Below are 25,058 nucleotides of genomic sequence, written 5' to 3'. Positions count from 1 at the left end.
TGGTCCCCTGCAGAAGCGTAGAGGATGCCAGGAGGAAGCCCCAACACCCAGACCCCCACTGCGGCCCTGGGACTGGACGAGCTCTCAGTCCCCGTTGTGACCGAAGGGCCATGGTGAGGGAACAGAGCTTCTCCAGTCTCGGGGGGCCGGGGGAGGGGAGGAGCAGAAAGGAGCAAACAAGTTGCAGGGGCTGCAGTGAGGGCAGAATGGGGGGACCCTGGCTGGAACAGGGGCGGGCCCCAGGGAAGGGACAAAAAGGGGTGGGGCCGCAGGCAAAAGGGGCAGAATGAGGGGTGGGATCGCAGGCGGAAGGGGTGAGGAGGGGCCCCCCCACTTGCTCTGGTCCGGTGCCCAAGAAACCTTAATCCACCTCTGCCCTTGCTATGTAGATAATCAGGAGTTTCCTGTAATCTCAAATCCTTACTGTTTGTAAAATATTATACATTATAGTCCAAAAGAAGAGACAGGAGATAACAGTTTTTGTTGTCAGTCTGGCATTGGCAGCAACAAAAGCAAACAGAACACAAATGTCAGTTGAATAAAACAGCACAGGCATGTATTGTAATCATGAAGTTACTCTTTTGAAAGTGATACTAAGGCATTAACCAAAATGTTGTCATTGATAGAGCAAAAGTTGCATGAGAGTTACAAAATAAGTTATAGATCAAGAAGCACTAAAAGAAAGGAAATAATCCCTAGTTTCCAAGAGGAGGAAGTGTCAAGTTACTAAAAAATAATCTAGGTTTACTGACTTATTTAAAACCAAACGAAATAGAGCAGGTGCATTTGAGAAACACAGTCATGGGAAAACAGCTGCTACTTTTTGTTGTGAACCTGCTAACATTTATTAAATGGGAACTCATCTTGTCATGATGGTCCATGAACAAAAGAGATGTAATAAGTAGTAGACTTGGAAAACAAAATGTAATTTCTAAAATTTTCATTATGATCTTTAAATTTTTTTTTAAGAAACCTATATTTTAAAAAGCAAGTGAATCGATGGAGGGCTACTTATAGGATTCCTGGGTTTTAAGACATGCTAAACTAGTGATAAAAGTATTTGAAGGTTTTGAATGATGTGCTAGAATTCTTTTACTAAACACAAAGAGTGTTTGCAGTTGGGAAAAGAAGAGGGTGAAGAAAGGCTCAAGATAAAAATAGAGGGAATTATTTATACCAATATGGAAAGAAACATTCGTCAGAACTTAAGTTTATGAGAATTAATAATGACTGCCAGAACTACTGTTACAAGTACATCTGATATGGTACTATGCACCACAATCTGAGTGGGCTAGTCAAATTTCCGGTTGTTACCAACCAATGTGAACTGTACTATGTTTATGATTTGTTTTTTCCCCTTGAGCTATCTCCATAGTTTTTATTGTGCAACTCATCTTTAGAAGATGCCATTAGACTGTCCAGGATTGATAAATATGGCTGTAACCTATATATATGTTTAATCCATTCTCAAATTTCTGTAAACTCCGTGCCTCAATGATGTCATACAGCAATGAGTTCCACAGTTTAACGGCATTGCATTGTATTGAAAAATATTTGTCTACCAGCTTTTGAGCCACTGCCTTTCACTTTCATTGCACATTCCTTTGTATGTTGGAGGTTCCTGTATTATGACAGAGGGTAAATAGAAAGGCCTGGTTACCCTATTTACACACCACTGGAGTATCTCTGTATCTCTGCACCGGTATTTATCCAACCACAACTCCATAATTATTCTTCCCCATGTGCATTACCTTTTATTTGTCAACAATACATTTCTCTGCCGCTGTGCTCCTGTACACCCAGTTTTGTTAGGCCATGTCTACACTACAGACTTCTGCCAGTTTTGCTATGTCAGTCAGGGCTGTGAAGAGGTGTGATTCTTGACCAACTTAGTCATGTTAGCAAAACCCCCTAATGGAGATGCAGTTATCCAAGGACAACCACAAGTTTACAAATATATTATTAATTATTTATATTACCATGGCACCTAGAAGCCTTAGTCACAGACCAAGGCCCCAGTCATAGATCAGGACCCCATTGTGCTTGTCATGGACGATTCCTTGCAGCTCGATTGTTTTCCATAAAATGACCACTGGGGGATCCGCAGGTGGCTAATGAGACCTGGGATCCACTGATCTTGTCACAATTGAGGCAGAAATTTCCCAATGGAAAGGGTAGAGCTGGATTGTTGAGTTGGACTGCAGCGTGTTCTTTCTGCTTTTCCTTGTTGTCCATTTCCCGTTGTCTCTTGAAATACTGGGATCCTTGCCACAAGGTCCTTTTCCATTTTGGTCAGTCAAGGGCTTGGGTTTCCCATGAGTTTATGTCAATATTGCACTTCATCATGTTGTCTTTGAGGATGTCTTTGAAGCGCCTTTTTTGCCTGACCTTTGTCTACTGACCATGGCTCAGTTGTGAGAACATGACCTGCTTTGGGAATCGATTTTCTGGCATTCAAAGAACATAACCAGCCCCAACAGAGTTGGTGGTAGATAATCATAGTTTCAATGCTAGAGGTTTAAGCTTGGAAAAGAACACTGATGTTGGTGTGTCAGTCATCCCACTTGATTTGGAAGATCCTGCAGAGGTAGTGTTAATTCTATTGTTCAAGAATCTTGAGGCATCTACTGTACATGACACAGGTTTCGGCACTGTACAACAGAGCAGGGATAACAACAGCTTGGTACATAGGAAGCTTGGTTTGATTCTTGATGCCATGATCTTCGAAGACATGTTTTCTTAAGCATCCGAAAGCTGCACTGGCACACTGAAGGCAGTGTTGAATTTCCTTGTCAATGTCAGCTTTCTGTGACAGAGAGCTGCTGAGGTAAAGGAAGTGCTCAACATTCTCCAGGGTCTTTTTATTGATCTGAATTACAGGAGCAGGATCGTGGTGATCTGGAACCTGTTGGTGGAGTACTTTAGTTTTCTTGTTGTTGAGTCTGAGGCCGAGTTGGTTGTAGGCCCCAGAGAAAATGTCGACTATTTTTTGAAGATCTTCTTCTGAGTGGGCACACAAAACACAGTCATCCACATGTTGAAGTTAAATGACTGATTTGGTGATAGTCTTTATCATGGATTGGAGACAAATGAGGTTAAAGAGCTTGCTGTCCATTCTGTATTGAATGTCAAGTCTGGAGGGGAGCTTGTCAGCCATGAGAAGGAGGGTGACAGTAAGGAAGATGGAGAAAAGGGTTGGAGCAATGACACAGCCTTGCTTAACTCCTGTCTGTACTTGGAAGGGCTCCATTTCGGATCCATTGCTGGTGACCATCACAGGCATGTTGTCATGGAGGAGTAAGAGGATGACAACACATTTTGGCAGGAATCCAAATTTAAGAATTCTCCCCAGAGCCTGAAGACCACCACTCCACCACTGATGAAATCGAATGCTTTCATGAGGTCGATGAAGGCCATGTACAGAGGTGGATGTTGCTTGCAGCACTTTTCCTGAACTTGGCGGGCACTGAAGTCATAGACCATGACCCCATTGTGCTAGATACTGTGCAAACAGTTTATTTCACTTGTGGGGGTGATTTTATTACATTGGTACAAAGCACAGCTTCACCAGTATGGCTGCATCCACACTAAGGAGTGCTTTGCAATTATCCAGGGTTCCCAACTTGTAAAAACCTTAATGTCAAAGGTATTATGTTTGTTTGTCAATGATAGATGTTTGTTTTCATTTTAGGAGCAGAGAGAGAGAGAGAACCATTTTTTTTTTACATATATTTGATGTATCGTATAAAATTACACAGCAAAATGAGAAACGTTTTGGCATAAAGAAGAATCAACTTTAACCCATGCTAACATTCATCCATCTATGCAGCTAGCCACCCACATATCCACTCATAGTGTCTCACTCAGCCCAGTCTGTTACTTATTCATTTCTAGATTGTGTTACCAATTATTCTCTTAGAACTTACATTCACCCCTAAAGAATTTTAATCCTCCATTCTACCATTTACTTTATATAGGAGATGCTTTTTAAAAAATTAAATCTCTGCCATTTTTTGTAGCCACCTTATGAAAATGAAAACATTCTTCTATCTCCCTCATAACGGGCCTTGTGGTACAAAAAAGCAATTGTAATTCATTTTGTTGGGGACACTGGGGCATGGCCACTAAGTAACTCGAGGGGATGGAAGACCACGAGAGTCGATGAAGCCCCCTCGCACTAGGCCCAAGTGTCCTTGGCCCCCCCTCCCGCCTGGAGGCACTCACGGCAGCTCTGCGTACTAGGCCCAAGTGTCCCTCCCCACCCCGCCTGGAGGCACTCGCAGCAGTTATGCTGAGGATCTGCAACAATATGTTGCAGAGTCAGACTGCCTGAAACTAAGCAAGGCCAAACAGGGCAGATATGGAAGAACAATGCTGAATAAAGCAGCTTTATGTATGGTTTAACAAATGATACAGAGAACAAGGGAACTAGCTGGGAACTGGATTGCCTGGCTACATGGATACTTAGGGCAGCTTGCTATTGGATAAGTATGCTGGGAAAAAGGATGTATAAAAGCCTGTGTAACTTCCTGCTCTGTGTACAGGATTTGAGATTCTATTCTCCCTGTACCTTTTTGCAGCTGCAAATAAACTTTTCTGCTTCTCCACCCCGTTGTGATTATTGGGTGTAGCACACCAGGTAGCGAACCAACCTCAGCTGTTGTTTAGCCTCTCAGCACTGGGTGCCGGCAACAGCTTTTGGCGTCCCTGGGTGGGCGAAGAGGCTGCAATTTAGCCTTGCCCGGACCCATCCTGGAGGTCGAGGATTGCAGCGAGAACCGACGCCCAGCGCGCACCGGTGAGTTCATCGGGGGCCTCAGAGGAGATGCGATTTGATCGACCCCGGAGGGCACAACGGTGCAACGCACTTATATAGTGGAGAAGCAGTTGTGGACGATGGTGAGGAACAGGTCCCTTAGACACGGGGGAGGAGCAGCTGCAGGCGACGGTGAGGAACCAGTCCCTTGGATAAGGTAGGAACCTTTTGAAATCCGGATTGTATGCTCTGTTGGAACCTGGGGACGCCCAGAGTTACCCTGTAGGTATGGGACAGGGACAGAGCTCGGGGGTTAGGGCACAGTGTACGCCCCTAGAATGCATTCTAGCAAACTGGAAGGTATTTGATGCGGATCCGATGACTAAGAGCCAATTAAAACAATTCTGTACAGTTGACTGGCCTCAATATCAACTAGAGGACCAGGAGTGGTGGCCACCAGGAGGGTCAATTAATTACAACACGATCCTCCAATTAGTTTTGTTTTGTCAGTGAATGGGTAAATGGAATGAATATTTGTATGCACAAGCGTTTATGGCTTTAAGAAATAGAATAGAGCTGTAATTCTGCAGAGTTGTAATTTGACTCCGACTGGTTCGGTAGTAGCTAATGTTAGTCCCCAGACCCCCACTCCCACTGTAATGGCAGAGCCGGTGTCCCCTTCGGCCCCCACACCTCCACCTTATAGGGGTAGGATGCCTCGGGTTACAGAGATTGCCCCCTCGGTGGGGCTCTATCTTTTGCTTACCGAGACTGTTGTGGCTTGCCCAGGGGCAGAGGGACGTGTGGCTACCACTATGCAAGTTTACACCCATGTGCCATTCAATCCAATAGACTTAGCAGCTTTTAAAACACAGGCTGGGGAATTCTCCATGAACCCAAGCCGGCTTCTTTCAGTCTTTGAGGGGTGCTTCAGTAGTCACAAGCCGGACTGAAATGACTGTAATATCCTCCTGAGAACCCTGCTGTCTGAGGTGGAGAGGGATCAGGTTACAGCTAAGGCAAGGGGAGCGTCAGCTTTCAAGCGAAAGAAAGGAAGTTATCTGTCAAGATCCTACCCCAAACACTCGTAAGCAGCTCAGGGCATTTCTGGGTATGACAGGCTTTTGCAGGATATGGATCCCAGAGTTTGGACTGTGGGCTAAACCCCTGTACGACTGTGTAAAAGGAGCAGATCATGACCCCTTCTATTGGACCCCAGAGGCTGACAGGGCATTTAAAATCCTGAAAAGAAAGTTGATGGACGCCCCGGCTCTGGGCCTGCCGGATCTCTCTAAGCCGTTTCAGTTGTATGTACATGAACGAAAGGGGGTGGCCCTAGGAGTGCTCACATAGCTGTTAGGAGCATGGAGACGTCCCGTGGCTTATTTTTCTAAGCAACTGGATCAGGTTGCAAAGGGTTGGCCGGCATGTTTACGGGCGGTCGCAGCTACTGCCCTAGTGCTTGAGGAAGCCGAGAAGCTAACATTGGGAGGGGTTATGAAAATCTATATTCCCCATATGGTCTGAGCCTTATTGGATGCAAAGGGAGGGCTTTGGCTCACCCAGGCTCAGATTGCTCAGTACCAGGCTAAGCTGTTAGAGAACTCTGAAGTCACCTTACAGCCTTGCCCCTCCCTTAGCCCAGCCACCCTCTTGCCAGAAACAGAGGAACAAAAACATGACTGTTTAGAGATCATAGATGTCCAGTACTCCAGCCGTCGGATTTAAAGGATGTACCCCTCACAAATGCAGATTATGAGTGGTACACTGATACAGCAGTACTGTAATAGATGGGCAAAGGAGGGCGGGTTATGCTGTTGTGACCCTCCATGACACTGTGGAAGCTGAAGGTTTGCCTGCTGGGACTTCTGCCCAGCTTGCCGAACTAATAGCCCTGACCTGTGCACTTGAACTGTCAAAAGGAAAGCGGGTCAACATTTTTACTGATTCAAAGTATGCTTTTGGTGTGCTACATGCTCATGCTGGCCTATGGAAGCAAAGGGGAATGCTGATAGCCCACGGCTCCCCAGTCAAGTACGGGCCCTAAATCCTTTGGCTCCTAGAAGCTGTACAACTTCCCTTGGAAGTGGCAGTGGTACACTGTAAAGCCCATCAAAGGGGAGATCAAGATGTGGCCAGGGGTAACGCCCGGGCAGATAGAGAGGCTAAGCATGCTGTCACCCTGCCATCCCCTCAGACTGAGAACACCCATATGCATGCCCTTATCCCATCAGTAGGGGAGCTTCCAACCCCTCAGTACTCTGGGGAGGAGAGACAGCTAACTGACAAACTCGGTCTCTGAGAAAAGGAGGGATGGCTCCATTCCACAGAAGGGAAGGTCCTCTTACCAAAGGGCCTGATCCGGCCAGTGCTGCAGAAACTACATCAAACCACTCATGCTGGCAGGGAAGCACTTATTCAGCTAATGGAAAAATACTTTATCACTTCCGGACTCCGACCCCTGGCTGCCCAGGTACAAGTGGACTGCTTAGTCTGCCAAAAGAATAACCCCCGACCAGGACATCCTGTGCCACCAGCTGCCCTAGAACCCACTCCGGGCCCCAGACAAGTGTGGCAAATAGACTTTACTGAGTTTCCCCGGACTCAAGGGTTCAAATATCTCCTTGTCATAGTGGATCAGTTCAGCGGATGGCCAGAAGCCTTCCCATGCTGTAATTGCACTGCCAGAACAGTGGCCCTCAAGTTTGTTAAGGAGATCATTCCTCGCTTTGGACTCCCCCTGTGGATGGAATCTGACAACGGGACACATTTCACGTCAAAAATCATTCAAAGCATCTCACATGCCTTACAGATCCCCTGGAAACTCCATACGCCCTGGAGACTGCAAGCCAGTGGTGTAGTGGACCCTTAAATGGCATCTCTCAAAAGTGTGCCAAGAAGCCTCACTGCGATGGCCTGATGCTTTGCCCCTCGTCCTACTTCGTATCCGCGTTCTCCCTAAGGGTAGATTAGGGCTTAGTCCCTTTGAAATTATGTTTGGAAGGGCATGGCCTATGAATGGCACCCCGGTTCTGTCAGGGGAATGGGAGCTGGGTAATGGTTTTTTGTTACAGTATGTGTTCCCTGTCTGCTGTTCTCTTGTCTCTTCATAGGTATACCAAGGATTCCCAGCCTCTCCCCTTGGACTCTCCCGTCCACTCCCTACAGCCAGGTGACTCTGTGCTTGTTCGTACCTGGAAAGACGAGCCTCTCCAGGAAAAGCGGAAAGGACCCTATACCGTCCTGCTGATCTCCCATACAGCAGCAAAGATCGAGGGACACAAGAACTGGATCCATCACTCTCGTCTGAAGGCAGTACCTGCCCCCTCGTCAGCAGAACAGTGGACTGTCCAACCTGCTGACTCCTCATCTAGTGACGATCTTGGGCTAAAGCTACTGTTTAAAAGACTCAAATAGTGGGCACCTTAACTCTTAAAAAGGGGCCCACCCAGGTACTGGAGACCCTGGGTTAAAAAGACTCTGGTGATAATTAATTGGGTAACATTGTATTTCCAAACTGTGCATATCGGGAGCATAACTCCTTTGTTTCGCTTGCGCACCATGTTGCTACTTTAACAAACCAGACTGATTGCTAGGTATGTGCTCCAACTCCACTGTCCCCCCAAAATGGGAATGCCCCTTGACATGCTGCCCTTGACCCTAGCAGAATTAGCCACCACCAAAGAGCAGGAAAGAACGGACTCGCCGTTCTGGAATAAGACCCCTTTACAGCAAGCCACCTATCAGGACCAGGAGTATTCAGTTGCAGTACTCACTGAGGGAGTATTATGTTTTACCCGAAACCAATCTAATTACTATGGGCGTCCTGTGGGAAAAAGCTCCTGTGTTATTACACAGTGGGCTAATGGGTATTAAATAAAAACCAAAAGGAGAGGCCAACAGTGTGGGTGTAATGGTTCCTCCCCTTTTAGGGAAACTCTTACAAATAATCTTACCACCAAAAAAAAAAAAAGGGTTTAGAAATGTAACTTGCCGTCCAGTTAATGTCTTCAACGTAGCAAGCCAATGGTGGGTTTGTAGTGGTCGCTATGGCGAATGTAATTTAAACGGCACAATTAAAAATGCCCCCGCTTGTACCCAATCAGAAGAATAAGATGCCCCCTTAGGGGCATATGAATTGTTTAAAAAAGCAGCCAAAGCAGCCTTAAAAATCCCAGGAACCCCCTTAAAAAACAGTCCTTACTGGGCCCTACAGGGTCACTATTTTGTATGTGGCTGAAAAGCTTACAAGGTGCTGCCAGCCAACTGGACAGGTAGCTGCTTTATAGCTCATGGAGTTCCTCATCTTTCCATAACTGCCACACTGCCCCCCCCCCAAAAAAAATTAAAAATGCCCGAGACACCTCTATTGAGTCACAAAAAAAGACCCTGCGGCAACTGACTACGGCATTGGAGGGCAATATAAAGAATTCCCTCACAACCAAGAAGCTTGTAGGGTGCTCTGTACTGGGAATAGCGCCACTGTTTACCGGGCCAGCCATGGCATGCATGGGCTGCTATACTGTAAGGCTGCAAATGGTACTTAAAAAAGAGGCCTTAAAATTAAAGGACTCGGTTAGTAATTTAAAGTCAGCAATAAAAACATTAGATAAAAAGGTACAGCAGCTCAGGACGTTTTCCCTCCAAAACAGGCTGGCTTTAAACTATCTCTTGGCATCCCAAGGAGGGGTTTGTGCCCTCGTCGGGCCCCGATGTTTTATATATATGTAAATAATAGCAGTTATAAAATCTATAAAAAGGTGGTATAGGCTGAGGCCCATGCCTGAGCTGGAGCACAGGTTGCCTATACTGCCCCAGAGAGCGATTGGTTGCAAACCTTGTTTTCAGGCTGGGGTTTGTCGTTTTGGCTTGGTGGTTTATTTAGCTTGTTATTGAAACTTCTCTTTCCTGTATTGCTTTTATGAATGGTATTATGCTGTGCAGTATCATGTGTTAGGGCCCTTTTGCAAAAGTTAATAAGTCATTCTCTTCAGGGCTATCACAAAGTGCTTATGCAAAGTCCTATTGTAAAAAAATAAGTAGCCCAAGTGAGAAAACTCAGAGCCAAGGTTGTTGAGTGTTCTCAAAGGAGGGAGTTGTTGGGGACACTGGGGCATGGCTACTAGGTAACTTGAGGGGATGGAAGACCACGAGTGTCGATGAAGCCCCCGCGCACTAGGCCCAAGTGTCCTTGCCCCCCCTCCCCTGCCTGGAGGCACTCGCAGCAGTTATGCTGAGGATCTGCAACAATATGTTGCAGAGTCAGACTGCCTGAAACTAAGCAAGGCCGAACAAGGCAGATATGGAAGAACAATGCTGAATAAAGCAGCTTTATGTATGGTTTAACAAATGATACAGAGAACAAGGGAACTAGCTGGGAACTGGATTGTCTGGCTATATGGATACTTAGGGCAGCTTGCTATTGGATAAGTATGCTGGGAAAAAGGATGTATAAAAGCCTGTGTAACTTCCTGCTCTGTGTACAGGATTTGAGATTCTATTCTCCCTGTACCTTTTTGCAGCTGCAAATAAACTTTTCTGCTTCTCCACCCCGTTGTGATTATTGGGTATAGCACACCGGGTAGCGAACCAACCTCAGCTGTTGTTTAGCCTCTCGGCACTGGGTGCCGGCAACAATTTATTCAATGTATTGATTGTTTTGCATATTACCAAAATAAATCATTTGATATAACTCAGGTCTGTGACACTGTACAAGCCAGATTTCCTATTTTTGTGTTTGTGATGTCAGTCCATTTATACAGTCACCTGTTCCCACACACAAACTCTGCCCTTAAGGCTGCGCTGCCCTTTTCTTCCCAAGCACACAAAAACCCACCACACGGTTCATCTAAGTCTTCCTCAAGCAACAAAGAATAAGGATGAATGGGAACAGTTTCCCAAGGTACTCAAACTTTTAAATAGGGAAGTGCGTCATACCCAAGGTGCAACAGAATGAAGTTTAAGACTTAATCATAATGTGCAAAGTTCTATGCTAATTTACAATATATGTGTGATGGTGCCCCCCATAAAGCTTTATGGAAATATGCTTATGAATGTATATATGAAATAGCTGGAATATGTTTTATGCTACATATGCCATGTAATATATCTCTGTAAAGGTTATGATCTACTGAATATATTCATCCTACTTGTATGCATGTGTCATTGTTGTACTCGGAGTTATGAATATTGGCTGTATACTTGTCTGATCTTAAATAACCTCAGTAAGGCATTTGGTCAGCTTCTTTAGAAAGGAATTTGCAAAGTTAAGTGCCCAATCAAGAAGCATTTAACAAGCAACGGATGTTGGAAGGCTCCAATCCACATAAGAAGTCTTCCTGGAGACATTCACAATACCATGTGGGCAATGGCTGCTGCCTGTAAAAAACTGAGTCATGCCTGGACATGTGACCTGCCCAGATGACTCCAAAACTCCACCTTGGAGCTGGACTTTGCATAGGAGAGAGGAGGGGGTCTCCACCCACAAAAGAAAGTCTATTTAAGCCCATGGGAGACCCCTCCATTTTGTCTTCAGCTGGCTAGAGAGCCTCTCCACCCCCAAGAAAGAAACTGGAACAAAGGGCAATAACTACAGGGAGTGTGAGTGATTGGTGGACCTGGACTAGAAGGAGATCAGTCTGTAAAAGGAAGCTTACTTGAATTCCTCCAAGGGTGAGGTTTTTATCTGTATTCAGAGTTCTTACTGTATTAGACATAGACTTGCATGTTCTATTTTATTTTGCTTGGTAATTCACTTTGTCTGCTATTACTTGGAACCACTTAAATCCTACTTTCCTTATTTAATAAAATCACTTTTTACTTATTAATTAACCCAGAGTATGTAGTAATACCTGGGGGGGGGACAGGACGGGAGAAACAGCTGTGCATCTCTCTCTATCAGTGTTATAGAGGGCGAACAATTTATGAGTTTACCCTGCATAAGCTGAATACAGGGTAAAGCGGATTTATTTGGGTTTGGACCCCACTGGGAGTTGGGCATCTGAGTGTCAAAGACAGGAACATTTCTTAAGCTGCTTTCAGTTAAGTCTGTAGCTTTGGGGCACGTGGTTCAGACCCTGGGTCTGTGCTGGAGAAGACTGGCGTGTCTGGCTCAGCAAGACAGGGTGCTGGAGTCCCAAGCTGGCAGGGAATGCAGGGGCAGAAGTAGTCTTGGCACATCAGTTGGCAGCCCCAAGGGGGTTTCTGTGATCCAACCCGTCACAACATGCAATATTACTGAAGTCAGAGAAGCATAGAATGGGAGCCAGGTTAGAATTTGCCCCTACAAAATTAGCACACAGAGTCTTCATTTTAAAAGAATGCACACTAGGCCCACAGAAAGCAAATACACATGGTAACAAATGTAGCAATGTTCTTTAATAATCATTAATATGGTATCTGTCTCTGTCACTGGTGTGATGTTTCTGTACTGTATATGGGAATGGATATTTCACCCTCAGGGTATGACAGGATAGCAAAGCCTAACTATCTAGGGAAAAAGGCCCTTTCTAATAATCATATAACTTACACTGAAGGATTGTTCAGAGATAATGCTAGAATGAGTAGCCTGAGTGATTCTAACTTGCTGTCCCTGGTGGTGGTGGTGGTGGTGGGGAACAATGAAAGCAGTTTGAACAAGATTGGCAGACCGACAGATCCCGACTGAGAATCCCAAAGAGCTTGTCTTCACTGCAAAGGTAACTTGAGTTATAACTCAAGTCCTGTCAACACACAGAAACCCTTCAACTCCAGTTCAGTGGTGGTGGTGCTTTTAACTCAAGTTGGCTGCCCTGAGAGGTGGCATAGGCTAAAGCTTGAGCTAACACAATTAGTCATCTCTAATATGGCATTCTAAGGGGGAGTGGCTAGTGCCACTCAAATATTACCAGTTCTCCAATGTCTTCGCACAATTCCCTGGGACCATATTCTCTTGCCATCTACCTATTCTTTACTTCCGATCTGGAAGTCACCTACCAATTCATATAGGTCAATTTAGTGTTTTGGAACTCACATTAACACAGTGCTTCCAGCAGCTGCACTTGTACTGCTCTAGTACAGAACTCTGCTTGATTGGAATGTGGCCAGGAAGACATATCCCCAGGATACTACCAGATGGCCAGGGCCTGACACCTTGGTTCCGGGTGGAAAGGAACAGGATTTCAAGACAAAAACCCAGAATTCAAAGTTCTATCTTGATGACTTCTCCAAGAAGCTGGGACATAAATAGGAGGATCTGGATTCATTAGGAGAAGCTGGTTCTTTTCTGTTCTGATGGCTTAAAAGAAAAGCCTATCTAACTCATATTGTAGTGAAGCATCAGATCAGATGAGAGTTAACGTTACTTGTTTTAAATACCTTTTCTCTCTAGTGCTTTGTTCCAACTACTACATAAAAACACTTTGTTTGAAGAAAGTTATTGGCCAATATCACTGGTCACAGGTCCCTAAAGGGAGGAAGCGCAGGCGCCCAAAACCCAGTTGCACCTGCATGGTGATAAGTGTGACATGCCAGGTGCAATCCAAAGTAAGGAGTAGCTGTGTCACCCCTGCCCTGTAACCTTCCTGCTGTAGCCATGAGCCTGGAATGCTCACAAACAGCCTCCAGCATGTAAGTCACTCCCAACGTTGTCCGTGTGCGCTGCAGCTTACCAGCTTTAAAGACTACCTCAGAATCACCCCAACACACTCCCTGTCCCAGATTTTGCCTCAGAATCTTGGACAGCATAAATATACTGAGTCTGTTATTCCTTTAAGGGAATAATATGCATACAACTTGCTACTCCAAATGGAGTTACGCAGTCACTTCATCTTGAACACACTGGATTCGATAAAACCATAAAACAAGTTTATTAACTACAAAGGGAGAGATTTTAAGTGAGCACAAGTAACAAAGCATAAAAGTCAGAAATGGTTACCAGGAAAGTAAAGATAAAACAAACACTTACTAATGCTTAACTGAAACTACATTAGATTCATAGCAAAGTTTTCTCACCACATGCTTTCAGCAGTTTTAATGACCAAACCCTTTAGGTCAGGAGGATTTATCCCAAGAGTCCAAAGGCTGTTTCCTTTGTCTCTTCAGCTATAATGAATGTGATGGATGAGGGTGGGGCAGGTACCTGGGGTGTTTGTCCCTCCTTTTTATGGTTCCAGTCCCACTCTTGAAAAACATTTCCAGCTGAGACCCAGGAGACAGAAAGTCTATGTGAAAGGATATTCCCTGCTGTTTTTCTCACCTGTTTGCATTTCCTTTGCCCTCCCGCCCCAGCCCCACTTCTTTATGACTCCATTTACTTCTTAAATGCAAATAAGGCAAGCACACATTCCTTCCTCTGTTTAGGACAGACCTGACTTCTGCCTGAGCAGGGCTGTTGCTTTGGAACTTGCATTAACATCATCATACAGGGGAATCTCCACATACTGCGTTGCCACACATATTTAATCAGGATAATAAGGGCTAGCAAAGTATGCGTTTTCAAATTATACCTTACAAGGCATACCTTATACGTACATTATTACAAAAGTGTGTAGGGTGTGAACATGGGTATATTCTGCCACAATAAGCAGTTGATAAATCATAGAATAACAGAGTTGGAAGGGACCTCTGGAGGCCATGTAGTCCAACCCCCTGTCCAGAGCAGGACCAATCCCAACTAAATCATCCCAGCCAGGGCTTTGTCAAGCCTGACCTTAAAAACTTCTAAGGAAGGGGATTCCACCACCTCCCTAGGTAACGCATTCCAGTGTTTCACCACCCTCCTAGTGAAAAAGTTTTTCCTAATATCCAATCTAAACCTCCCCCACTGCAACTTGAGACCATTACTCCTTGTCCTGTCATCTGCTATCACTGAGAATAGTCTAGATCCATCCTCTTTGGATGCCCCTTTCAGGTAGTTAAAAGCAGCTATCAAATCCCCCCTCACTCTTCTCTTCTGAAGACTAAACAATCCCAGTTCCCTCAGCCTCTCCTCATAACTCATGTGTTCCAGTCCCCTAATCATTTTTGTTGCCCTAGTAGTACTCAGTAGTGTACTCAGGTCCCAATACAAGAGCAGAAGGATCACAACATTCCACCTGAGACCAGATAGGGGACAAAGGTGCAGCTAACCCCATAATTGTGACACATGTTCACCAGATATTTTTACATTACTTATTTAACTGCAAAGAACTGTACACCTTAATGAACACTCAGTGAGAAATTTTCATGCTTGCCATCACACTTAATCAGCACTCCCATGTTTATTGCATAATGTACCCCGCCATTTGTGCATTATGCAAATGAATTCAAAACACCTCATTTCTTTAGCAAGATAAAGTTAGTAAATAAGACTTTCACTTGCTGCTAACCTTGATACTAAACTGATGAGCGTGAGGCTTCCCAGGGTACCCAGGGTGGTGAAGCACCTCGCTACCACCTGCCCTTAGCATGAGGAAGCCTTGTCTGTATCTGCCGGGGGTCAGCTCCCCAACTCCACCAGCTATAGGCAACACATGCACTTCCCTCTAGGCCTTGCAGGACCCGCTGTCATTCTACAGATTAACGAGTGGCACATTCCAAACCTCAAGCCCTCTGAGCATCTCCCTGGAGCATCCAGACCCTGCTCCATGAGACACTCACAGTATTCACAGATTTGCTGCTTCCAAAGAAATAGCACATTCCAGTTTACCAGTTCCACCTCAGATCACAGCTCCACTTAACACACGACACTTAGATATGTTTATAGTGAAATCATGTATACTTTTTTTTTTTTTGCAAAGCATACAGATTCAAAAACAGTAGCAAGTGAACATATTGGAAACAAATGGTTACATATAAAATAAAATCATAACGGGAATTCTAGAGCCTAGACTTAATTAACAAGACTCTCTCATCTCTAACCAAGTATTGCTCACCCAAAATCCTTGCAATGCTTTGCAGCTTGGCTGGCTATGGCTCTCCTTTTCTGAGACAAGCACAATGTTAGCTTGCATCCTAGGTGAAGGATTCCATGTGTTCCTCTGCATGCCAAGATATACTGGAACAATCCCTTGTCTTTATTTATAAACAGAACACCCTCCTGCTGTTTATTTATTCCGATAGATTTCCTCTCTTGTATATTTTGCGATCTCTTATTTAGCCCCTGGCTAAGTACACAAATAAGCATGCACTGTCAGGCATATAATGCCTGTTACCTCCTGCCTGGAAGGAACATTTCCAAGGTATGTCACTTCCGGTGGCCTGCCTTAATTCCAAAACATTAAGAACATAATTTTCAGTATTGATACATAACTTTTTTAATATTATCCATACATACATTTTGCAATGGTTACAATAACCAGTGGAATACTGGCTCTCAGTAGAGACTTCACATGCCACCGTTCAGTCAACTATTGTGCAAATATCCAATCCAAAAGATCCCTGTAAAACCCTATGCACCCACTGTGCCCTCAGCCAGCTGGCAACAAAGGGTCCCTGGATCACAACAAGTTCTTTAGAGTAATAAGTGACTCCAAAACCCTGGGTATTTAGTAATCATTATTATAGTCTGTGAAATCTATACTTTTGAATGTATTTTCCTCTGAAAGAGTTCAACTAACCACCACCCTCTCTGATCTATTGTATACTTTGCATTCTTTCCCCTTGACTGAATAGAGCTCAACTTCTCTTTTCCCCTATAAAAACATGGTATTGAAAGAAGTGTAGTGAGTTGAGATATTCTGTGTCATATCTCAGCCTGGAGCAAATGTTTGACTATTTTATAAATTTTAAAATTTAGAGGCAAGGAGAAGAGGAAAGTGTGACAAGCTAATCTTGACACACCAGTGCAAACCCGATACTGCTACAGGGGGGACCATTTAAAAAATTAACCTTTGCGCAAAGAGAGGCCAAAGACAGAGTGAGAGAAAGTCACTGACAGAGTGACACAGCACGGTTTAAGATGCAGGGGAATTCAGTGAATATCTTAACTTGAATCTTCTAAAACAAATCTGTGGAACTTTGGAATTTCAAACTGTAATCTTTAAAATAGATATTTTAAAAGGTACTGACTTGTTGTAAGGGCTGTAATAGATGTAAGAATAGTTTACACAATCATCTCTTTGAATTAGTCTCTTTGAAATCTGAGAGACTCTGAAGTGAAACAGTAATAGGTGTGACACCAGTTACGACTGAGTGAATGGGAGGGGCAAAGTCCTTGTGCTTTGCACTGATAAGGTATAAATGCAGAACTAACGGAAGAGAGGCCCAGTTAGTCACTGTCATTCTTTCCTCTTCCTCCTACATTGTCAACATTAGCTGTGTTCAATATAGATTGCCAGATATTTAGGGTATGTCTACATTTACCATTTAAAGTGCAAAAAGTCCCTTTTTTTGCACTAAAACTGTGGGAGCATCTACACTTGTTAATGACTTTTTGCAGTAAAACTCAGAAGTTTCACTGCAAAAAGAAAACCACCTTCACAAGAGGCATACAGCTCTTACCACTGTTCTTTTTGCGCTGCTGTGAAAGTGAAGACACGTTCTAGCAGTGTAAACACCCTTTGGCCTCCAGAGGATATCCCACAGTTCCAAAAGCGACCACTTTGACCAGCATCTCCGCTGCTCTGATGCCCACCCCTCCCTCTGTAAGCCCCGGGAAGTTTGAAGCTCCCTTTCCCTTTGTTTGTAGATGTGGTGGGGAAAGCAGCCAGAGAGCAGGAGGTTTTAAAATAAAATGCCACAGAAGAAACCAGGAAGTAATGGGGCTCCTGAGACATGAAGCAGGGCAGCACGGGGCACTGAGCAGGGACCCAGAATGCCTCCCACTCAGCCCGCCTTCCCACAAGACCTATCCAGAGAGCTGCACTGTGGGATAGCTGCCCTACAGCGCTGCTCCCATCAGGCGATGGAAGTGCTGGTAGTGTAAACACTCTCTGATGCCTGAGGAATTGAGTGAGTACACAAACCAGCGTTTTACTTTCACCGGTTCCCTATTACCGGTGAACCTTACAGTGCAAAAACTCTGTAAGTGTAGACATACCCTTAGAGTAGAGGCCCAACCTTATGCATGTAAAGAGACATGCAAATCTAGGGGATTGAAGCAATAACATTTAATTCCTGTAGCCTGATATTCTTCAATTCAATAAATAAAATGGATCCAGACAACAGAGACTGGAGGACACCGTTACAGACAGTTGGAAAATTTGACTTATATATTTGTAAAACAAACCCCAATTATTTTACAACAAATGCATTTATTTAAAAATTTTCTCACTGGACTAGTCTCATGAGATATACATCACATTTTCATGAATTTTCAAAGGGGAAACAATCATAGAGCTTATTCAAGCATACTTCAGTGCGACACAAACAATATAATGCACAACAGTTGAAATAACAAAGGATTGTCTAGCCACCATTTCAGTTCATTTTACACAAACAAAGCTTTTAAAAACAGTGGATCAGAAGTTTCTTAAACCTGTTTCAATTGAACAGGTAAATTTACCCCAGCTGCTTGTGGCTATAATCCCAGAAGTCATCCTTTCATTATTTAATCTGGTCTCTAAGCACTTTAAAATTTATTAAAATAGTTTGAGTGGAAGGTACATTGTCAGTCTTTTTCATGGTCCACACTATCATTCTTACTTCTCAAAGTGACCAAGAAATCAAAAAGAAAAAGAAGATTTGTGGCACCTTAGAGACTAACAAATTTAGTCTCTAAGGTGCCACAAGTCCTCCTTTTCTTTTTGCAGTACACTAACACGGCTGCTACTCTGAAACAAGAAATCAAACTAGCTCATAAAATAACCTGATACCAATCGTTTCTTTCAGTCCCACCCTTAAGACTCACTTATATATATTGTCACACACTGGGACAATTCACCTCCTGTCAACTTTTCTCTAACCTTTTGAGATATATATATAACTATGCAGCCTCTTTGTTCATGCCTAAACATGTTAGTAATATACAATTGACATATTATAGTTCTGTTCATATTATATCCACTAAAAAATTAAAATTCACAGAGTCTTATACAAAATAATTAAACATAGCATAGAACAAGATTAGGAAAAGGAGAAAAAAATATAAAGTCTTTCTTCTCTACTTACTCCCTTTTTAGTAAAAGTGGTATTTATGTCATGTAAAGTCACAGCAACTAGTGCTTGTTCTACAGATTTGTGAATCCAACACTGATCTCTGAATTTGGAGATTCTGTTTTGCTAACTCATTAGGGATCCATGCCCCAGCCCAAAAGGGGCCGAGAGTACGGCAGGCCAATCTTTTGGTGACATGTGGTATCTTCTGAACATCGAGACTTGTTTTCAGAGCTTGCATTCTGTGCAGGCTACCATGATTTTTGCTGAATTGGTCCCTTAGCAAATATTTAAAGAACCAACAATTGAGTTACCAAAACAAATCTCTCCCACCAGCTCCCCGCCAAAATGTATAGTGGGATAATAAAATTCACAGCACAAACTCATGGTTTAATTTTCTGAAAAAATAAACTGAAGGGAAATTATAAAAAATATACTTGTGAAGAATTAAAGTCAAAGAATGCAGTGCAAAAAGTCTTACCATCATGAATCTCATAAGCCAGACTAGTGATCTTCTGTGTAATTATCATCATTGGGCTGTTACAAGGGAAAAAATAAAGACATTTTAAATAAGGATATCCATGTTTTAATTTCACATTTAAAATTGGGAATAGGTTAAACTAGCAATCCCCACTGGAAGAGGACAAAATGTCTAACCACTGGAGCTTAGAGCTGTAAAAGTTTCTTGGTCTTACGTTTACACAGTGAGGAGAAAATATTCCTTACATACAGCAGGTCAGTCCATCGAAGAGTCAAGATCTATAACTATCCAGGATTTAAACAGTTTGGTAAAGCAATGCATATATTTTTTCTGAACTGGGTCCTAAATGTTTAAATAAATAAGAGAAAATTTCCAGAAATTTAACTGAAGAAAATATAAATTCACTGGGGGGGGGGGGGAAAGAATGGGGGGGTGTTATTTATATATTTTAAGAGGGAGAAGTAAGGGGCGAAAAGCACAGAAGACTATTTCATTGTTATAAATTAGCAACAGCAGCAGTATGCATAGGACAATAGCAATCCCTGAAGTGAATAGATGGCTATAATTCACTTAAGAAGCTCAGCTGAAATCAAAATCCAGGACAGCAGATCTCAAGAATTAATCTGGCCACATATTCACAACAAAAACATCTTTTTTAATAATATATAACTAACTTTGAAAAATTGAAGTAATTTATTTGGATGTAATAAAGAAGTAACAAGATATGAAACAGAGAACTATGTATTTTGGCTATGTAAGGATATCTTGGTACATCTAATTTTTCTATATAAAGATTTTACTGTAAATATATTCTATTGACTAGCTGTAAACCTTTTCTTCCCATATTCAAAAGAAAATACAACAAGCTGGAACTTTTAACTTAATAAACCACCTTTCATTTTCACAGGTGTCTAATGTTTAGAAACCAAAAATCAGAAGTATGTATTCATATACATATTTTCCTAAGTTTACAACAGCTAGTTCTACACTTTCAAAGATGATCACATTACTAAAGAAGTTTGCAATAGTTCATGCTGATATGATTTCTGAAGTTATATTGCAGGCATGTTACATAAACTATGCTGTTCTTGATCTTATCCTTACTAATTTTGTTTTGTTTTTACTTTGGTTATTTATTCTTTTATTAATATAGAGTGAAGGTTGAAAGTACATATTGATAATTTAGGGTATGTCCACACTGCAGTTCAAGGTGTAACGGCAGCATTAGTACACATGCCTGCACTAGCTTTACTCACGTTAGCACAGCCAAAAATAGCGGTGTAGTAACACAGGCTTCCACAAACACACCTCGGACTGCAGTGTAGACATACCGTTACAGGTTTAGAAAAGCAAGTTACAGAGATGTTGCAGCTGTCCCAAAACCAAACGTTACAAACCCAGGAAATTCAGAGTTCATAGAATCATAGAATATCAGGGTTGGAAGGGACCTCAGGAGGTCATCTAGTCCAACCCCCTGCTCAAAGCAGGACCAATCCCCAATTAAATCATCCCAGCCAGGGCTTTGTCAAGCCTGACCTTAAAAACTTCTAAGGAAGGAGATTCCACCACCTCCCTAGGTAACGCATTCCAGTGTTTCACCACCCTCCTAGTGTAAAAGTTTTTCCTAATATCCAACCTAAACCTCCCCCACTGCAACTTGAGACCATTACTTCTTGTTCCGTCATCAGCTACCACTGAGAACAGTCTAGAGCCATCCTCTTTGGAACCCCCTTTCAGGTAGTTGAAAGCAGCTATCAAATCCCCCCTCAGTCTTCTCTTCCGCAGATTAAACAATCCTAGTTCCCTCAGCCTCTCCTCATAAGTCATGTGTTCCAGTCCCCTAATCATTTTTGTTGCCCTCCGCTGGACTCTTTCCAATTTTTCCACATCCTTCTTGTAGTGTGGGGCCCAAAACTGGACACAGTACTCCAGATGAGGCCTCACCAATGTCTAATAGAGGGGAACGATCACGTCCCTCGATCTGCTGGCAATGCCCCTACTTATACAGCCCAAAATGCCATTGGCCTTCTTGGCAACAATGGCACACTGTTGACTCACATCCAGCTTCTCGTCCACTGTAACCCCTAGGTCCTTTTCTGCAGAACTGCTGCCGAGCCATTCGGTCCCTAGTCTGTAGCGGTGCATGGGATTCTTCTGTCCTAAGTGCAGGACTCTGCACTTGTCCTTGTTGAACCTCATCAGATTTCTTTTGGCCCAATCCTCTAATTTGCCTAGGGCCCTCTGTATCCTATCCCTACCCTCCAGTATATCTACCTCTCCTCCCAGTTTAGTGTCATCTGCAAACTTGCTGAGGCTGCAATCCACACCATCCTCCAGATCATTAATGAAGATATTTAACAAAACCAGCCCCAGGACCGACCCTTGGGGCACTCCCCTTGATACCAGCTGCCAACTAGACATGGAACCATTGATCACTAACCGTTGAGCCTGACAATCTAGCCAACTTTCTATCCACCTTATAGTCCATTCATCCAGCACATACTTCTTTAACTTGCTGGCAAGAATACTGTGGGAGACCATGTCAAAAGCTTTGCTAAAGTCAAGGAACAACACGTCCACTGCTTTCCCCTCATCCACAGAGCCAGTTATCTCATCACAGAACGCAATTAGATTAGTCAGGCATGACTTGCCCTTGGTGAATCCATGCTGACTGTTCCTGATCACCTTCATCTCCTCTAAGTGCTTCAGAATTGATTCCTTGAGGACCTGCTCCATGAGTTAAAGCACTACTGGTGATTATTCCTCCTCTGTTTGTATACTTGAATCATTTGACTTTTAGCTGTTATATGCCCAGGAATGCCCTTTCAAAGAGCAGTAGGAATGTGAAGTTAGCTGCTGCTTAGGTCATGGTGACTTAAGATTTAGTATACAGTCACAATCTTAGTAATAATAACTTGTAACCTACTCATCTTCTACATTATGCCCAGTCTGTAATATTTTTTAATCTGTGTTGTGTGTTCTGAACTGTAGTATTTTTCTTATACTGTATTCTGTTGCTACTGAATATCTACTGAGCATTTCTAGTATGCCCATCACATCGTAGCTAGATGCCTACATGATTATGCCACCAATCCCCAAACAACTAAGAGTCTGGAAGGTAAACCACATGTCAAATTAATGTTGCAATATATATGGGTATTTTCCTGCAACTGCCTGTTCCACTTTTTACAGAGTTGTGCCCCTGTTCGAGGTAGCTTAGTCGGCAGTTCATTGGCCCTATCCATCACTGTGTAGCCCTGCCAGTAATTCTTATGTTTTAGTAGGTCGAAGTGTTTACTGTGTGAATTTTTTTATTACTTTTTTTTTTAAAAGTCTGTGCAGCTAGAACAGGGTTGAAAAGTCACACACACACAAAAGGTAACAATTTACAGAACAGGAATATGAGCAATTGGTTAAAGTCCCTGGCCTTCAAGTGACAAAATACAATAATTGCATAGGAACAGGAAAGCACCACCTGAGTTAAGAAAGAGTTGGAAGAAATAATTGGACTGGGCAATTCCCTTCTATTAAGTATGTATTTTTAAAAGACACAAACTACAATACCTCTGGGCCTATGTCTAACTATAAGTGGAATTTCTACTTGTTTCAACCAAATATACTGCACCTAAATTAATTTCCGATATAAATTCACCGATTTCAGTGGAGTTCAATCTGAAATAAATTTGGCCTATTCTGTTCTATCATACTTCAAACTCTATTTGAAACTCTTATTCGTTGTACCAAGTAACATCAACATCTGCTTTGGAGACTAAGTAATTGATGACAAAAAAAAAATTATGGGACTGCAACTAACCAATGGCTTAGTGTTTTTTGTCTGTACATGAATCTCAGTATTGCCAACCCGAGCATTCATAAAACAAGTCAGATCCCCTGAAGTTATAAGCCTGGCTTTAAAATAATAAGATCTGAAATATAATAAATTTTATATTTGCCTTCAAGTTTGTGAGCCTTTAGAATTCACATTTTTAAGCTTTTCTCCATAGTCATGAGAGCCAGAATCTTTCAGTCTTAAAAAAAGTAAACTAAGATGATCATGTAATCACCTCTCAGCAGGAGCTGAGACTTTAAGGGGAAAAAACACCTATTATTGCGAGACTGCTTCTTTGGAAACTAACTCTACAGTTCCTATATGATATACTGGTCCCATCTCTACCTTAAATTGGATGACTCTAGCAGCAGCCCCCTGCAAGAGCTCCATAGCTATATCACTAGATCCCATTCTTCATCGTCTTTCTACTTCTACCTCCCCTCTTAACAATTAATGTTTAAATCAGTCTTCTACTAAGAATTTTTTCAGCTGTGTCTTGCAAAATACAAGTCCCTCTCATTCTCATCTTCTGTTATACCCACAACCATTGATCTGGCAGAAGATTCTATGCAAAGCAGACACCAACAGGATATCACAGATCTGATAAGGAGGAAGAACACTGTAACAACCTCAACCTTTCCTCCCAAGAAACAGTCTTTGTCTTTGCCACTCTCAACGCTGAGACAGATCCTTTGCTTTAGCACCCCAAAATCTTACTTCTTAGTCTATAAAATTCACATGACAGAGCACTGAGGCACTTGCTGGTGAACAAGGGGTCTCAATTCAGCTTCCACAGATGCTCATGGACGTTCTATAAATTGGTTGCTGAAGAAGAGGAGGATGCCTTTGGGAAGGTCACGTTCTACATCCGGAATCATTGGACTAGGGTGGACCCCAAGTTGCAAAGTTTTGTTTCCTGTCCTGCTTATGATAACTTTTTTTCATTTTTTGTTTTAGTGCTATTTCTTGAAATAAAAGACGTGCTATCTACCGCTATGTTTTTCTGATGGAACATTCCACCAACTTACCAGTTCCCAGAAAACGTATGTTGAACTATATAAGTTTGTGAATCTGGTAAAACTCAGTAAATCTTGAGTTTGAAATCAATGTGCTTCAAATTCCAACAGTTATCACAGTAGAATACAGGATACAACAGTAGTCTCCAGCACTTCAGATATTACTGAAGCTCTTGATAAGTTTTCACATTTTAATCAGAAGCTACTGTAAATAATTCAAATTATGCCAAAAAATGCTTGTCACTTTTCAGATTCCACTAGTATTCCCAAACCATTACTGTATGGATTTGATCCAAAACTCATTCACTTCCATGGGAGGCTTTCATTGAGTTCAGTGAGCTTTGGATGAGCATTTATATACCTGAAGGAAGTTAGTTAGTTATTCATGGTGGGCAAATGGCACTATTTGAACTATTTAGTATAAATTCTATATTTCCTGACAGAATTTTTTAATATTAATACACTGTGTGCTCCCTTTTGCTTTCTGACTTCAAGTCCAGAAGTCTTGTATGAAAAATAGCATAATAAATAATATCAGCTAGCTCTTATACAGTGCTTTTCAGCAGTAGATCTCAAAGCAATTAAAGGAGGCCAGTGTCATAATTCCAATTCTCAGATGGGGAAACTGAGGCACACAGCAGGAAAGTGGCTTGCTCAAGGTCACCCAAGAGGCCACCAACAGAACCAGGAACAGAACCCACATCTCCTGAGTCCCAATCCAGGGCTCCACTAGGGAATATGGCCTTCGACTTTTAAACTTTCACTTTTAAATCAAATTAGTATGTAAATACCATTGAATTAGTGATTTTTAAAGCTGTGCCTTTCAAAAATAGATTTGCTGTAAAACCACTTATTGGGTTTTTTTGTTGCCCAAACATTGCAGGTAGTGACAGAAACTTAGTAATTGAAATTCGAGTTATTCTA

General features: G+C 42.7%; 1 protein-coding gene across 4 annotated transcripts in view; it reads right to left on the bottom strand.

Moving 5' to 3' along the window:
• Positions 1–25,058, bottom strand: part of MBOAT2 (membrane bound glycerophospholipid O-acyltransferase 2) — a 218,701-nt gene that overhangs the window by 56,021 nt on the left and 137,622 nt on the right. For all 4 annotated transcript variants that reach the window (XM_077812555.1, XM_077812557.1, XM_077812558.1 and 1 more), the window contains one exon: positions 19,290–19,345. In XM_077812555.1, the coding sequence (XP_077668681.1) occupies positions 19,290–19,345 (56 nt within the window). The remainder of the gene's footprint in view (positions 1–19,289; positions 19,346–25,058) is intronic.

The sequence above is a fragment of the Eretmochelys imbricata genome, chromosome 3, assembly GCF_965152235.1.
Source record: "Eretmochelys imbricata isolate rEreImb1 chromosome 3, rEreImb1.hap1, whole genome shotgun sequence".
NCBI lineage: Eukaryota > Metazoa > Chordata > Testudines > Cheloniidae > Eretmochelys > Eretmochelys imbricata.
Note: the sequence above shows the minus strand (reverse complement) of the source record. Positions and strands in the feature narration are given on the sequence as shown.